General features: G+C 40.4%; 2 protein-coding genes and 1 long non-coding RNA gene across 6 annotated transcripts in view; 1 reads left to right on the forward strand and 2 right to left on the reverse strand.

The window, feature by feature from the left end:
- The window catches only part of rhag (Rh associated glycoprotein), a 7,811-nt gene extending 7,374 nt beyond the window's left edge, over positions 1 to 437 (reverse strand). Inside the window, exon 1 of the mRNA XM_008313037.3 lies at positions 144 to 437. Within this exon, the coding sequence (XP_008311259.1) occupies positions 144 to 321 (178 nt within the window). The 5' untranslated portion in view covers positions 322 to 437. The remainder of the gene's footprint in view (positions 1 to 143) is intronic.
- A 148-nt stretch (positions 438 to 585) lies between these two features.
- Positions 586 to 17,125, reverse strand: part of LOC103380905 (cysteine-rich venom protein TEL1) — a 28,804-nt gene continuing 12,264 nt past the window's right edge. For 3 of the 4 annotated variants that reach the window (XM_025056866.1, XM_017033846.2, XM_008313038.3), the window contains 10 exons: positions 15,681 to 15,833; positions 15,535 to 15,538; positions 14,998 to 15,098; positions 14,798 to 14,888; positions 14,216 to 14,358; positions 13,745 to 13,839; positions 13,241 to 13,323; positions 12,960 to 13,061; positions 11,815 to 11,902; positions 586 to 1,447 (listed from right to left, as the gene is read on the reverse strand). In XM_025056866.1, the coding sequence (XP_024912634.1) occupies positions 1,429 to 1,447; positions 11,815 to 11,902; positions 12,960 to 13,061; positions 13,241 to 13,323; positions 13,745 to 13,839; positions 14,216 to 14,358; positions 14,798 to 14,888; positions 14,998 to 15,098; positions 15,535 to 15,538; positions 15,681 to 15,770 (816 nt within the window). In that variant the 5' untranslated portion in view covers positions 15,771 to 15,833 and the 3' untranslated portion in view covers positions 586 to 1,428. Of the gene's footprint in view, positions 1,448 to 11,814; positions 11,903 to 12,959; positions 13,062 to 13,240; positions 13,324 to 13,744; positions 13,840 to 14,215; positions 14,359 to 14,797; positions 14,889 to 14,997; positions 15,099 to 15,534; positions 15,539 to 15,680; positions 15,834 to 17,125 lie in introns of those variants that run through there. The other variant, XM_025056867.1, reaches the window with a different exon arrangement.
- On the forward strand, positions 14,241 to 16,587 carry LOC112487215 (uncharacterized). Its single transcript, XR_003050100.1, has 2 exons — positions 14,241 to 14,379; positions 15,689 to 16,587. It is a non-coding gene; the product is annotated as an uncharacterized LOC112487215 (long non-coding RNA).

Here is a 17,125-nt window from a genome sequence, read left to right on the forward strand (position 1 = left end):
TGCTTAAAGGAAGTTTCCGTTTCTCCTTTTTCTAATCTGCAGTTTAAAAAAAAAAAAAACAACTCTAGATAAAAACTTTTGGACCATAATTTTAAGCCTGTGACCAAACATCCTTCATGATGCAGCTCCATGTACAGACTTACTGGGATAGAGGTCCATAGGCTTTTTTGTGTGCGCCGTGGAATTGGACTCAGCATCGTGTCCGTGACCTTTGCCATCATCGTAGGTGCAGAACACTGCAAACAGAATGATGGTGATAATCTCCAAAGTCAAGGCCAAGATGGGGAACTTGAACCTCATGTTGGTGGCGTACGCAGGCATCCTGACACCGAGTGTTGGTTGGTTATCTCTCACACAGAGTGACACACACACACACCAGCACACACACGTCGCTAACTTGGTCGTCTTCACGGGGGTTGTGCTGTGTGGAGGGTGGGAAGAAAGTGGTGTCTGGTTTTAAACTGATGTCGATTTCTCAGTGACCAATGAAAGGGCAGAAAACTGAGGCCCTGGTTGGTTAACTCACACACACGCACACGCACTCACACACATGCTCCCGTGTGTGTGTCGTGGGGATGGGTTTCCTCCCTGGTCTTCGGCAGGAACAAAGCAAAACAAGAGCGTAATGACACTCATCCAGTGAACGGACGGGGGGGGAGGGTTAATGGCTCTGATTGGCCAACAACTCATTCTTCAAAGTCAGAAAAATCATTTATTTATTTATATTATATTATAGAGGAAAGACTTTAGAATGATTAGAGACTTTTTGGGGATTTTGCTTTTGGTCTGTTTTTTTCACTTTATTTAAGCTCGGGGCTTCGCCTCGTGTGATTTTGAGAGAGGTGACGATATGTAACCAATCACTGGCTGACCTCAGGCCACAGGGCTGTGGTGAGAACCAGCTGAAGGTTTAATCACTGCCAGCAACACATTTGTGTTTTTTCTTGAAATGAAAAGCATCAACGGATTTTTCCCAAAGCTTTTTGGATGAATTACTCCCAACTGTTGGGCGATGTGAAACACTCAGCTGTTACTCTGACTCCGCTCCACTAACGTACATAACACTGACGATGTTCTGTTAAAAGAAACGGGTGGAGCCACAGAGTCACTAACATTTAGAAGCAGACAGCCCATTTGAGGCAAAAAAACGTCCAGTTGCCCTCGATGTAACTATTTTTGGATATTAATTTAATTATTATTTTTTTTAACTTTTTTTTTTTTTAACCTTTGAAAGCCAGTGTTTCTTTTCTCAGCTGTAATCACTCAGGGACCTGACAGAGAGCATGAGAACTGTTTACTCAGTCAGGACCGTTAAATAACAGATAATACTCTTAGTCTCACATTTCTCAGTAGAGTCTCCCAGAGGTACCGCTGCACTTTAGAAGCCGCTGCTTGTCAGAGTTTCTCCTCTGGATTCCAGTGCCTTGATTAGAGCCAGGCCGAGGTTCTGGGAGGGAAGAGGACAAATTGTTCACTGCAAGTTAATGAGTTCACAGTATTTACAGTATCGTCCACCTGTACAAATACAAATACTTCTCTGGACCACATTTAAGGATTAATAATGGACTTTATATTTGCCTGGAGCAGTTAAGCCAATTCACTTCAGGTTCAGTCCAGCCGGCTAAATATAGCAGTTAGCACTTCTTACCTGTGGTGCTGTACATCTCCAACAACAGAGTGAAGAAATGTTGACATTTTTACTTAAATGAACAAATAGCTACATTCAGATTCACACCTCCATAATTAAAAAAAATGTTTCCTGTCACAGAAAAATTTACCTATAGAGTCTCTGCTAGTTATTTTTGCATCCTTTTAATTCCATTACTGCCACCTACTGGATCGATTTGCTACTAGTATTCAAGCTTCCAAATCAGTTTGGATCAGCAAAAATCTTTTTTTTTTAACAAAAATGGATATGACTACAAATATTTTAATTTATGTCCTCACAGATACCAAATACTGTCACAGAAACAAAACTCGTTGCCAAAGAAGGGGGAGGGTTTCATTTATTTATTTATTTTTTTTAAGGTTCAGTTATTTGTAGAAAGGTCAAGTAAACCAGAGCAGAGAGAAAATAAATGTTGAATGTACTATTGTCAGGATAAATGTTATAATTGCCTGACTAAAACTATTATGATATCGAGTTGACTAAAACTAAATACTGTGTTAACTAAACTAAATGTAAACTAAATGCCGGTGTAAAGCACAGAGTTTTGTAAGGTAAACAATCAGACCTAAATATGATCTGGGCTTTGTTTCGGTTCTTCCACGTGTCGTTATGTAACGGTCACGGCTTCTCAAACGCCTCTGACAAAATCAGGCGTACCGCACAGCTGTTACTGTACTGGCTGATGTGCAGCCGCGGTCCATCTGCGTGGCAGCACAGTCTGTGTCGGGGATCAAAGGGTGATGGAGCGGGATGATAGACGACCTGTACCGACAGGACGTTCCTGGAAAGGTATTCATCTGCTTCATAGAAACGTTAAAGCGGGGATCGCTCCGTGGTCTCGTCAAATTTTTTCTTCTCTCAAGTGCTTTTTCATGAAGCTCTTTATATCATGGGGGTTCTGGATTTCTGTCATATCTAGTCATAGGACAGAATGGAGGAGGCGTCAGTGTGAATCCTGCAGCTGCTCTGATGCTGTTTCTCATTTACACTCCACATACATCACTATCCTCCTCACACACCAGCTCCTTATCACTGCTAATGCAGAGGAGTATGTCTTCCTGATGACCCGTCTGTCCACACTTCATGACCTCTGCTCCTGGAGCTGCACGCATGCACGCACGGTCTCTGATTGGCTGCTCGTGAGCTGCATTCCTCAGTTTCTCCAGAGCCTCAACCATAAAGATGTAACATGTGTATGATGAGAAACAGAGACCAGTGGTGGACGAAACACAGGCATGTTCTCGACATGAATCAACACTGGCCCCTGTTGCATCACAGGGTGGGGCCACTGGACCTCATCATGCACTTGGCTACATCTAAAAGCAAAGTGTGCAATAATCCAGCTTGATTCATGAGGCCGATAGGTTTGAATATATATGTTAACTTTCCCTCCATGTGTCTGGACACTTTGAAGATTTCAAACGCACCCATTGGGAATTCCTGTTCTTTTTTAATTTGTTGCAGCCTTACGACGGCACTCCACATCCTTCAGATTACCACTGCTTGTCTCTGAGTAACAGGTGAGTGTTACTCACAGGCTCCACCCCCTAAGGGAGGGGTTAGGTTTTTAAATAATAATACTTTTTAAGCCATTTTACTTACTGCACTTTGCACTTGTTTAATATGATATTAAAACATGTGTTTTTCAGTGCGTAGGTCTCTGGCCTAAGGACCGGTGGTCTACATGAGCAGTCCCCAACCTTTTGTGTACCAAGGACCCTCCAGCTCGTACTGCACACTGGTATCACCGCACCAATTGTTGAGCATTGGTACATTTAAAAAAAAAAAAAAATTTTTAGACTTTATTCTGTTGGTATCGTAGTCTGAAAGATTTGCTATTTTGATAATTTGACAAATTAATTTTAAATGAAGAAAGTAAAGGAATCAGAATTCTCCTTGAATTCAGTAAATTATTCATTCTTCCCTATGGCCCTGTACCAAATGATCCACGGACCTGTAATGGCCCATGAACCAGGGGTTGGGAATATTTAAATGACTGGAGTGTACTACAGTACATCAAGACACAGAGTCACTGTTACCGTTTGACGTCTTGTTCAGGTCCCGCTGGTGAAAAGGTGATCTGTTAGAACACGTCAGCGTCACTGCTCCCACCTTTTCCCCTGAATCATAGTTAAAAATAATGTAGCATGTCACAGGACATGAGTGGCTGCTGCAGTGTTAAAGTCAAGGACACTCTGCCAGGTGTGAACGCTGATTATACAGCAGTTAGGAAACAGCTTCTGTGTTCACTGGAGTGAGTCTCCGTCCTTACACACACACAGGCCGACTGTAAAAACCCTGCACCTTTCATGCACGGGGGGAATGAGTTTTCACTGCTCTTCCTTCTGTAAAATGATCCTTTCACTCTGACCCTGCAAGTTTTATGAAGATTAGTAAAAAGTAAAATAGTAAAAAATGTTACCTATTATTACACCAACATGGTATAAAATATAGTGCAGAGTAAAAAATGTGCACAGCCTCTGGGTTTGAAAGGTGAAGTCTGTAAAGTGAGGCAGAAATGCAGTGAAACAACAGGAGGCTAATCTGCCGGTGGCTAAAACTCAAACCAGACATGAGGGGTTTGGTTACAGGCAACTGCTGTGAATGTTCACTTTTTACTGTTATTTTTCTGGTCAAACTGCGCCTCCTGTGGCTGGAGATGGTTTTGTGAAGTTTGCTCTAGAGTCTAGACCTACAAAAACTGTAAAGTAAAAAAAACTGCTGGAAAAAAAAGAAGAAGACACTGCATAGCCAATAATTCTAAGTCTAGACTTACAAAAAATGTAAAGTAAAAAAACTGCTGAAAAAAAAAGAAGACACTGCATAGGTAATAATTCTGATGCGAGCATGTATTTGCAGTACTTACTTTGACCACTATGCAACGCTGTGGCGCCGGCAAATTCTTCACAATGGGTTTTTACCTGAACAAAAGAAGATGTGGAAAATTAGTGATAAAATATCACATTTTAAGAGAAGCAAAATATTTCATTCATGAGAAAAGCAGCGACTGTTCACTCACAGCAGCTAAACTACTTTCTTCAAGTCAGTTGTTGCAGCTGTTTTTGCCAATAGCTAGAAATATTTCTATTACTATTCCTCGTGTCATGTGACTCAAAATTATTTTTTATGAACTTTTATGAACTACATCATTTTCTCAGACTCAGCCTGAGTGGCTGTGGACACACGGCAGCATCTGGTTTTGCACGCGGCTGCAGATGCTGTGCTATTTGAAGCTGCGTGCGCTCTAATGGTGAACAGGTGTCCCCAGGATTGAGTTCTGCGTCCCTCTGCCTGACTGTGGCATCAGTCAGTGCTGGGTGTGGACACAAGTGTGTGTGTGTGTCTGTGTGTGTGTGTGCCCAGTGTGAACTCTGTAGCAGCAGGGACATGTGTGTCAAACATGATACATGTGCCAAAAGTCTTTGGCGTTCTCTTCCGTGACTGGACTAAGACGTACAGTAACTGAGCCTGCAAAGTTATTTACACTTTTTTTTAAGACGTATTTGAATTTTGCGCTATTTTCACCCACAGCAGAATAGACAAATTCTAACAGTATTTGGAAAAAGAGTTGAGCTTCAAGACTTAGATTCTGTATAGATTTTGATTTGATTGAATTCCACATAAATACAAATGGATTCTTGATGTATACAAGTCCATTTTAAGCCAGGCCTACGTTCAGTAGTCACAGAATGCAGACACTTTCCAGTTGTTACAGCAGGCAGAACAGTGGTTGTGGCTAAGGCGGGGCTATAGTGTAGTTTTCCTGCAGCGTCGTGGGACCGCTCCTATCTTTTTCACACAAAGATAAATCTCAGCTCGACTTCATCATTTTAGCAATTACAAAGATAACTGGGACAGACAGTAATCCCAGGCCACTGGAGGTATGAGAGGAACGGTACAGCTTTAATTCTGATGTTTGTTATGTCAATGAAAGTGACAGAAAACGGTGTGTGTGGAGTCATGAGCATCATTTTCACTGCTCCTGAAACACACTACAGCCGTAGACTTACTGACTAGGGGTGTGTTTTGGCAAGAACCGTGTATTACAATACAATAGACATGACGTTAGATTGAGTTTTTAACTGTAGTCACACGGTCAAACATCAGGTCACTAAGACTGGAACAGAGCGAGCTACATTTGGAATCACTGGAGAAGAAAGAAAAGAAAAATGAAATGAATAAAAAGACTAATACAGTGCTGTAGAATATCGATACAGTTAAAATGTAATTCGATGAAATGGTTGTTAGTATTGATAGCCCTAACTTTAATATAAAAAGTTTTACTTTAGCATAAAAACAAAATCTATCCAGCCTCAAAGAACCAGCTACACACAACAGTGAGGTAAAACACTAAGAGCTACTTCCTCTGCAGTACTTCCTGTCCAAGCTAATGCTGGAGCCTCACTGCAGCCCAGTTGTAATTGCACTATCTATCTAGTGCGGGCCTCTTTAAAGGGGATGTCTAATTGAGGTCGGTGGCCGCACCCTTTCCTCCTGTGGCAATCAACCTGCCACCTTATCAGCCACATCTGAATAAAAACTAAGAATGATTGGGCCACAGCCCAGGACGTCCACAGAAAAAGGGAAAACAAAGGAGGAGGAGTGGGTTAAGAAGAAGAGAAAAAAACAACAACACAACGGAGAAAACATCCTGAGCCAAACGAGCCAGGGAGTGGGCTTCAAATGCACAGGATGTAGAGATTGGAGGTTCAGGGCTCGTCAGTGAGGGGGGAGAAAAGGAAGCAGGGGGTGAGGGGGGAGGAGGGGGAAGAAAATGACTTGTCACGCAAACAGCAGCACAGACCACACAACTGGGAGGATCCTTCTGTATATACGTTATAATTGATGATCCTTGTTGAACCTCAGGTATTTAAATGTTTACTGTTGTTTACAGAAGCGGTTCATCTCCGACAGAAAGAACTGAAACGAACATTCCTGTCGCTTCATTTACTGTTCTTGGTTAATCAAAGGCTATCGGCCGTTAAATGTTAAATATCTTCACTGCGTGAGTGAACAATTGTTTGTGCACATGGTAGTTATTAGCAGGCATGGCAACAATTATATACATCAGGGCTGTCTGCCAGTAGGTTGAACTGCATGTATGCAGAGACTATATAAGGCAGAGCACGCATTTGTTGCCTTAAAGCAAATCTGTGATACAGCAACACCATAAATCCAAACAGACTTGGTTACAGTTCCTGTGTTTATACAAACGGCTGGTCTGAGGTCAGCAGTTTTCTCAGGTATGTCCTTGTGTAAATGTGCGTGAGGGGAGGAAATTAAAACTTTAAATATTATTCCACCTGCAGCACTTTACCATAGGCCCCACATGTATTATTATTATTATTTCCTTGTTTTTATAGTCTCTCCAGGTGTTGGCAGATGAGAATACAGCTTTAAAGAAGTGAAGAAAAAATAAATAAATACTGAACTGATAATGCAGTTCCTAGGATGAAACTCCATCCTAACTGCATCAGTTCAGTATTAATTTATTTGTTCTATCAGTGTGTCTCTGATTAGCATTGACTAAAGGCTTCAGAGAACAGCTTATAAAACGATTTGATTGGTCCAGGAATAGAATAAAGTCATAGAAAATATAGCAAAAATGGCTAAAGCTTAGCAAATGTATATTATATACAGACATAATGCACTGATTTACAAACAAAAAAAGAAATCAGTGGATTCTTTTTGTCTTGGTTGTCTGAGTTGAAGTGATTACATAGAATTGGACGAAGCCAAAACTCGTCTCCTCTTCTAGTTTCTACCTATGGATGATTTGTGGCCGTTAATATTGTTTTCCCAGAAAAGTGCCTTTCATTCTGGCTAAACTGAGAAGCAGTGTCATGTACACGCTCTGTGGAGACCCCATCCATGTGTCTGTCCCCTCTTCCCCAGGGAGACAACAATTCCATGCGTCTTTAAGTATAACGTTTCACTAACTTCTTCGAATATTATCTTTGAACCACCAATGTAAACAGGTAACTTAAACCTTTAGAAGAGCCTTGGCTGCAAACTCAGTGAAGGATTTACAGCTACAGATGGTGCAGCCCCCCCGCCCCCATCTCTCTGGATGGAGCTGAACTTTCGAACTGTCTCTTCTCACGTCATGTAACTGCTGTATAGGGGAATGTCCCTGGAATAATGAACCGTGAGTGACTGACCTTTGCATGACCAAACCATTCCTGAGTGAAGCGTATAGATTTGATCCCTGCAAATGTCTGACAGGAGCTAATAGCAAACACATTTACAGAGATGAGAAGGGGGGAAAAAAGGAATGCCCCCCCCCCCGTCCCCCTCCCTTTCTGTATGAATGTCAGACACGCCATGGGTCTGTGTCAGATTACCATGTCAACAGTGATAAGCAGACGTAAAGACCAGTGAGGCTGATGTTTTATCAAGACCAGTGGGCGTAGCAGCCAGGGAAACGAGGGCATTCTGGAGAAAATCATCTGGTTAGCCCTCGCTGTAGTTGTCAGCTTGTCGGGCGTCACTCATGTGGTAATACTTTAACACTGATATGGATTTCACACAAGTTTTCCCAGACCACATATTTTTGGAATTTCACACAGGGATATGTATTAAATAAATTGACATTAAAAACCTGACATTTCACAAAGCTTTTCAAAAGGGTCAAAAAAAAAGTCTCTGTGTCTCTGAACTACTGCAACATCAAAATGTCCAGCAATGTTTATAAAAATGTATATAATACATTTTAAATTTAACATTTTATGTATTTAAATGGAAAATGGAAAGATATAAAAGATGTAAAATAAGATCTTTTGTCACTTTTTTCATTTTATAATTAACAGTTTATTCAACTTCAATCCTAATATTAAAGATGTAAAAATTTTTTTGTCACTTTTTTCATTTTACAATTAACAGTTTATTCAACTTCAATCCTCTCGTGCTGTAACGCCCCAAATTCCAGAGTGTGGGTTTAATCTAATCTAATCTAATCTAATCTAATCTAATCTAATCTAATCTAATCTAATCTAGTCCCTTAACTGAGCCAACAGTGAAATTGATCCCATGACATTAATCTAGTATTATCATTCATGGTTCCTGCCTCTGACTTTTGTTGTTAGCGGTTCCTTTGTGACCTCTGGACATCAACAACAAACAAACCATCAACAACAAACCTAGCCTGTTCTGAGCCAATCATCAGCCTCATATTCACTACACTGGCACTGGTTCAAGTTAGCTCCTTTTGAGTCTGACTTGATTTCTTCCACAGTTGTTCGTCGGGGTTGATTGAATGTTTTGCCACGCGGTGTTGTTCAGGAAACTCCCACCACTTTGACAAGTTCCGTCCCTAGCGGGGGGCCCCGTCTCCATATGTTTGTTTAATGTACATTTGCTGCAGGACCATTGAGTGACAGCAGATATCAGACAGGCAGGGAGGAGAAAAGGTCTGCCAAGAATCAGGCTGCCGCTGATTCTTTAGGCAACGACATGAGCGTCACGGTGAAACTATAGAATATTCTCACACACACTTAAGGAAACAGAGAGGTGCAGAAAATCCCCACATTGTATGAACAGTGGAACGGTCTGCACGTTTCTGGGGACAATATATGGAAGTATGGAGCTACAGTAGAACCATCTATCTTCCAAAGATTAGGAGTCAGGTGTTTACCATGCCCACATTTCTACTTCCTTTGTGCCTTTATCAATACATGTGATCTGTCAGGGGTAGCGGAGGTGTAGATGGCACCTCCTGTGTGATGAAAGCTAAAGAGGTTCAGCGCTGCGGAGCTGAGGCGTTGTTGTCCTGCATCAGAAGGAATTCACTGACAGGAAGGAAGTGGCCAAGACGCTACGCTCTGCTGTAATTAGAGGCTCGGCTGAGTATTTATGTCCCAATCAGGGTCCCAGGGCCGCGGCTTTCTTCATTACAATATAATGTAGAGGAGAAATTGTAAAGAAATTCTTTAATCAGGAAACTCAGCAGAACACAGTTTCCCTCTGTCTGTTTCATAAAGTAAACAACTTGAAGGACTTCAAGGCAGAACAACAGTCTTTCAGTCACCACTGTCTGTCTGTTCTACCTTTGGACTGTTTCACAGTGTGAGCAATTTAATTTGCTGCTAATTATCATAAGAAACAAAGGATCACTGTACTGATTTTTTTTCTCAACTGCTCACATCTGTTCTCACACATCAAATGATGTGTTTTATAAAGGACGTTTCACCACATATACATAGAACTATTTTTTTGTTATTGGGTTTAGATGAAAAAACAAACAAACCCCATCATACCTCTGGTCCATGAATGCCAAAAACAAAAGGATGAAAAGAGTTCTACAAACATTTTTGATCCTGGATAATTGGGGCTTTTGACCAATGAAAATAAAGAACTCCTGCACAGACACAGCCCTGAACACTGACTGGTTGGTGCCCATCTTTATAGTCTATATTTTACAGCTGTATCCCGTCCAGTCTTTGGACCAGATGTGGGTTGTAGTTATCATACAGAATACACACATATAACTAATGCAGAGGAAATGTAACCAAAACACTCAAGGATATTTCCACTCGGGGAGTCAAGGAGATCGTCCCACTGAGTTCTCAAACTGATGGTCAGCTGTAAGTGAGGAGAGTTTTTTTTCCCCCAGCTTCCTGTTTCAAATCCAAAGAGACCGTGCTGCGGTGAGATAACAGCTCAGACTAAATGAGCTGTCTTTGGTCTGGACACAAATATGTAAGTGCTGTCGCCCAGACTCCGTTACTCCACTGATGAACACATCTAAACGTCTCCCCCTCAGCCTCCCCCCCTCCCACCTCCCTGCTGCGCCGGGTTCAACCTTGGTTACGTGAACGACAGAGGAAACAGATTATTTCCCTCTGTCTTTATTCAGTGACATTTCTAACTTTTAAAAAGTCACCAGATCATTTCCTGAACTTAGCCCCTGCCCCCGCCTCCTGTAATACAGTATCAGCTGAACAGGAAGATAAACTGACGCCAAAGTCATAAACATTTTCAACTGCTGGGGCCCATGGTTGGAGTTGATAAGCACCCCTGGGTGGCACGACCCGTCTTATCAGGTTGGACCAACCCGTGGATTTTCCTTCTACATCCACTGACTGTGGCCTGAACCTCATCACAGCCTCTTTACTCTGCTGCCGGGTTCAAAACAAACGCTCACTCAGGTGATCAGTCAGAATCTAGGAGTATCCAGGACGTTTCCTTGTTTTAAATAGCCGGGTTCAAAACAAACGCTCACTCAGGTGACCAATCAGAATCTAGGAGTATCCAGGACGTTTCCTTGTTTTAAATACTTTTGCGCTCATTCATATTTGAAAAATGATGATTGTGGTGTGTTCTCCAATAGCAGTGTAGACCCAGTAGGGGGCAGTAATGCAGACCTCATATTCATATTTGAAAAATGATGATTGTGACCCAGTAGGGGGCAGTAATGCAGACCAAAGCAGGTCAGCTGCCAAAGAAATTTAGATTTTAATAGATTTTTTTTTTTGTTGCACACTTTATTTTATTTCCAACTGGGATTGTAGCTATCTGTGTAGCTAACCTGTTGTTTTATTTCATTTTATTTTGTTTTTTCTACTTCAGACTATTTCATCAGAGCTGGTAACTAATACTTTTTTCTATTTTTTTTATGTTAAGTTAACTTCTAAGCTAACTATACACTGTTCTTGCCTATACTTTGTTCATTCTCGGCTGACCTACAGTATTAGCCACCTACTTCAGGTAGGTAGGCCGCCTCGAGACATTCAAACTGCATAAATAGCACCCCCTACATGGAAGGAGAGGGGATCCACATTCATACTTTTTTTTTTAAACCAAAACCTGTTTACCCTTACTGCCCTACTCTACAGTGGGCTGAATGAGGCATCAGCCCGGTCTGAGTCCACAGTGTTCGATCGACTGCTGTGGAAAGACTTTTTTGGCACACGGACCAGGATACAGAAATTCAGACCGTATGTTTATCAACTGCTTGTTATCGCATGGAAACTGAGCTAATTCCAACACAATAGCACTGCGTGTGACAATATGGCAATAGGTTAACTAAAATAATAATACTGAGGTTAGGGTGGATTTTTTCCAACAGCCTGAGTGAAAACAATCTACTACTGTAGGTCCAGAGGGGGCACTAAAGACAAAAACACAATCTAGTCTGGGTCACTTACAAACAATTGAGCCTGTTGATCTGTCTGCAGGAAGCGTTCAGCCTCACTTGAACCAGGAGCCTGCTGAGAAACCATATCGTTGGCCGCCCTGAGGAGAGAAACCACAACTAAGCATCAGAGTTAGAGTCTGATCTTCAGTTTGGTAGAAATGCTGCAGGTTAACACGATGTAAGAGGCTTAGTCAAAAAGTTCCAGGACATACAGTGTAAACTCATGTAAAAGGAAATCATGTAAAATCCCTAATTAATCCCCAGGGTTATGTTTATTTTGATCTAAGTATTTTGAACATCAAATGTTTCAGTATTTCCGAATCTTTCCAAATTTATTTTTATTTTTTAGTTTTTTTAGTTTTACTGTGGTAAAAGTTCACTGATCAGGCTGCAACTAACTCACCGATCACTGATTATTGAATCCCTTTTTTTAAAAGAATTGAGTTAATGCATTAACATACAATGGTACATGACGCCATCAGCTTTTAAATCAAGAACAAACTTCAGTCAAAAATGTCTCTTAATTATTATTGGTCTCCTGATACAATAATGCAAGTATAAAAACTATGAATACGTTGTTGAAAATATATTGTTTGTGAAGTTTGTATAAACTGTAAATAAATGTTTGTTTATTATAAATGTAATATAAGGAGTCTATAATGAATTTAAACCATTTAAACTATAATGTTGTTCTCTTTATTCTCTCAGCTCCACCTAAGTCTGTGTTTCTGGCCTCTGCCTGCAGGGGGGGTTTCAAGCGGTTCTTTGGCTCAGGTTAAGAAAACGTGGAATTAAAGTTTCCTCTTGGAAGAAAGAAATTCAGATCCACCCTGGTAAGTTCTCCTTTTACACACTCCACAGCCAGGGTCGCATTTCTCTGCATGTAGAGTTTCACGTGCCAAGAGAGATTTCCTCCGAAATCTGTACTTGTCGTTAATGAGGTCAAACACTGACAACATCAAACCCTCTGTTTATTTTCTTTGTGCACAGAGGGCTGTTTTTTTGTTTGTTTTTTTGAAGTCACATGTTCTGTGTGATTATGGAAACATCAAGCGAACACATTTTGTTGATGCTCGTATATATGTGTGTATTTATTGAACTTTGATAAGTCGAGGCCAACATGTGGCATTTAAATGATCTGTGAAGAGCACTTGCAGGAGGCGGGGCACCAGGAGGCCACTTGGGAGTTGCCGCAGCCTATTTGCTCCTTCATATCAGGGCAGTTACTGTACATATCCGAGTAGGGACAGGGGTTGGCTGAAAGAACAGTGAAGAAAGGAGAATCATTCTTTATATCCGAGGCTGAAGAATTAAAAGGTTGGGATTGAATTGAATGTAAATAAGTAAAAGAAGTCGCTTGACAATAACTAGCAGGAATACTGCAGTCACAGAAAATTAAATTAAAAGAAAAAAAGTGGTATGTTTCCTTTACTCACTGCACAGTTTGTTTTCACAGGCATTGGGACAGTCAGCACAGGTGGGTCCTGATTTGTAGGGACGAGCAAACTGTTCATTCCCACTGTAAAGTAAGTAGGCCGGAACATCACACATTAGATATGACAGTGGAGAGAGTCACGCATGCAAGATGGTGGAACACTTAGAAATATGAACAGGAATTCAAACTGCACACTCTCCCATCAATACTAAAAAAACACAACATTTTAAATATTAGCCAAAGATTTGCATAAATTATAGTCGAGATCATTTGTATTATTCCAAAATTTAAACATAATTAACCAGCAATTGTCGGATGATTTACAAACAAAATGCCATATAAGCAGAGCAGTATAATAAGAAAAGGAATTATTTTGCATTTCACTGTGTAATGAACAAAAACAATATTGTGTGACAGGAGTTTGGCACATATCTGACCTAGAAATCACAAACAGACATATTTACAAGGATATTGTACACAAAATGTTTTTTTTTTTTGTCCTTACGGTGGGCAGTAGTGGCAGACGTAAAAGTACCGGTACTTCGAGTTGGGACAGTAGGCCATGGCACAGCCGATCTGGTTGGAGCGGTACCACACAATCTGAGCTCAGCAACAAAACAAACAAAAATATAAAACATTATTAGTGTTTTCAAGCTGTTTTAAAGCGATCTCACCGAGCTTCAAACATTTACACAGATATGTGCAATAAAAAAGCAGCTGAAATATACTAAATAAAAGCCATGTAACGTCCAGAGATTCTCCGAAGGCTTAAAAATTCACTCAAAACATATTTGAACTTGTGTGCGGTTTTTAAGCGGCCGTTAACAAATGCCGTACTTTAGACACAGTGCTTCATTTAAACCTGGACAAAGCTGAGTTGTTGTGACTTCATTTGTTTACTGCTTCTCCAGTGTAACATTAAGACAAACAATAGAAAACTACAGAAGTGTACTGTGTTCCTGCTTCCTCTCCACACCTGTGTGAAATGTCCCACAATCTGTCCGTTGACGGATCCCACGCCGTATCTCCAGTCCTTCACCTCGTTGTACCAGGACTGGATGGCGTCGTTCCATGTGTTCTTGGAGCTGGCCATGTACAGGTTCTCTCCACAGCCACTAGCTGTCATGAGAAGAGAGAGAGGTATGGATCTTAATCTGTCACCTTTATATGATCGTTTTTTTTTAATATAAAAAAATTCAAAATTAAGAGTTGAAGTCTCTGTCATTGTATTCTTGTTTTTTTTTATCACCGTGGTCTTAGAATGTTGGTTAATTAAACAAAAATACATGTGTTTGCAATAAAAGAAAACCTGTGTAATTTCATCAAGACAAACGTCAGGGTTGATTCTCTTCGCTTGATGCCGTCGTTTTAAATCATTTAATGCTCCTTAAACTCCTAAAAACCAAACCACATTCCCAGGATTTCTTGAGACATGGTAAATAAATACATCAGAAAGTCCCGTGGCCCAGGGCTGTTTTATGGACTGTGTAATGGCAGCGTGGTCACTCGTGACCCAGTGGTGTTATAATGAGAATCACTTTGATGATAATAAACTGACTGCTGATCTCTCTGGAACTGTCCAGGCTGTGGTTCATGAAGCAGGTGTTGGCCCATCGCTGAGCGTTGGCTTCAGCCTCTTTGTTCCAGCTCTGTGTAGAGAAGAGGAGACAGAGAATACAACAATGGCAAACAGAGAGACGGGACATGTGTCCATTCATTGTGCATGAGATTGCGTGAAACATCAAACCAACGTCTTACCATTTTCAGCATGTTGCTGGCTGTAGGAGAAACCCCCCTCCTCAGGGCGTTGTGTTTGTTCACAATCTCACTCCTCTCCGTTGTTGTCATCAGGGGTTGAGCTGAAGAGAAAATGAAATTCAGGAAATAAATTAGAATTAGTGAAATGTGAAAGTGAAAAAAAAATTATCAGCTTTTAAAAAGATTAAAAAGTAGTTACTAATGAAGAAAGGTAAAAAAAATGAATAAAAGAAAATGAATAAAAGAAAATGAAAAAAAGAAAATGAAAAAAAGAGTGCCACAAAAAGAATCAAAAAGAGCAAAAATGGCAAATACAACAAAAAAACATTAATGACAAAAATTACAGGCAAGCAAAAGGAACAGAATGTGCTTGAAATCCCTTTAAAAAAGAGCAGAGGTCAAATAAAAAAAAGGCAGGAAAAATACCCACAAAAGGAACAAAAAAAATTATAAACATTAATTAAAAAATATATCTAAGGGCAAAAACTAACAGGATAAAAACACCCCCTGGTGAACGGTGAAATAAAAGTCACTTACCCTCCTTCAGGTAGAGTTTTTCAGAGAAAGGAGAAAAAAAAACAACTCACAGTTTGCACATAGAGTAACAACGGCATATTAATTTATTTATTTATTTTCTTTGGTAAAGACATTCCTTTCAAGACGCGTCTTTTCTTGTTACTTACCTCCACAGCCTCCACTTCCTCCGTCAGAGTGCCGGGTACCTGAAGAGCAGCCAGGAGGCTGAGAGCACACAGGAAGACGAGGGTGTTCATGGTGGTGGTTCAGTCCAAGACTGTCGACTCCACTCCTGTCTTATAGGCTTATATACACGAGGCCTGGGCAGCAGAGACACATGTCAGCTGAGGTCAAGTTTTTAAATAAGTACATTAAAAAAACAAAAACAAACCTGCGCAGGTGTATGTTTACACTGTACGTTGTGGATACAGGGTGGGGATACAGCGTTTTCAGCATGTGGAAAATGGTTCAGTTCATGAGGGCAAGGCTAATGGTCCAGAGGAGGACACGAAATCCAAGATAACCCTTTAACTAACACGAGGATCATCAAATGTTTTATCTTTGCTACTCGTTATAAATTGGAGGAAAAAAATTTGAATTATTAATAATAATTAATTATAAAAAATAATGGAATGTGAAGTACTGTAAAATAAAATCAGAACAGACACTGAACACATCTGTGTGGAAATATCTGCAGGTCAAAGGGTCAAGACACAAACGTTTGATGCTCCTGTTACAGCAAATACACATTATTAAAATAATCTTTGTTAAAACCTAAATAGAAACTATCAAATTCAACTTCTAGGGAATTTGAATTATTTTGCCAAGTATGCAACTGAAAATAATCCTAAAATATGGCGACCATAAATAAACATAAGAACATTTCTTTGTTCCACCAGGGGAGCTCTTAATACCTGCAGCCAGGCGAAGCTTGTTTGACAATCTTTTCTACATCATTGACTCAGACAACCGAGACGTAGATGTTTGCTAAGACATTAGCCTTTACAACAAATCAAATATTGGGTTGACGTGTTGCAGCTTACAGGCTGAAGAATAAGCCTTCAAAAAAAAAAATTAAAGCTAATCCAACAAAGGTTTCCAAAGAAGACAGAGTATCATTTCCCTGTACGCAAACACACATGACCTTCAAAACCCTTCAACCACAATAAATCCTTCTGATGCAGAAACACCCAGGCCAGGATGTATTTCCTGTACCAGAAAAAAAAACAAGTTGTTCAACACCCTGTGCTCAAATATACACTGGAATTATGTCATAAAGACTGGCACGCCATGTCATGACACTGAGCGCCAGTCTACAAAGAAGAGGAGACTGAGGCAGGAAAACCTTCTTGGAACCAAGAAGAACAAAAGTACTTTGCAGCAAAAGTAGCAGTAGCAATATCATTAGTGGAGTTAGTAGTAATACTAGTTTTAGTATCAGTACCATGAGCCATAATCCAGGGAACGACCAACTTTAAAGCGTCTATTTACCTTAAAGTTTTCATTTTCTTGAATACATGTTGAGCTTTTTAACCACTTTTTCTTCCCAATTGAATTTGCTCCACAAAACACAATCAACGACTGAAATGACACGTGATTAACTCTATTCGAT

The sequence above is a fragment of the Cynoglossus semilaevis genome, chromosome 7 (genome assembly GCF_000523025.1).
Source record: "Cynoglossus semilaevis isolate Cse_v1.0 chromosome 7, Cse_v1.0, whole genome shotgun sequence".
Lineage (NCBI taxonomy): Eukaryota > Metazoa > Chordata > Actinopteri > Pleuronectiformes > Cynoglossidae > Cynoglossus > Cynoglossus semilaevis.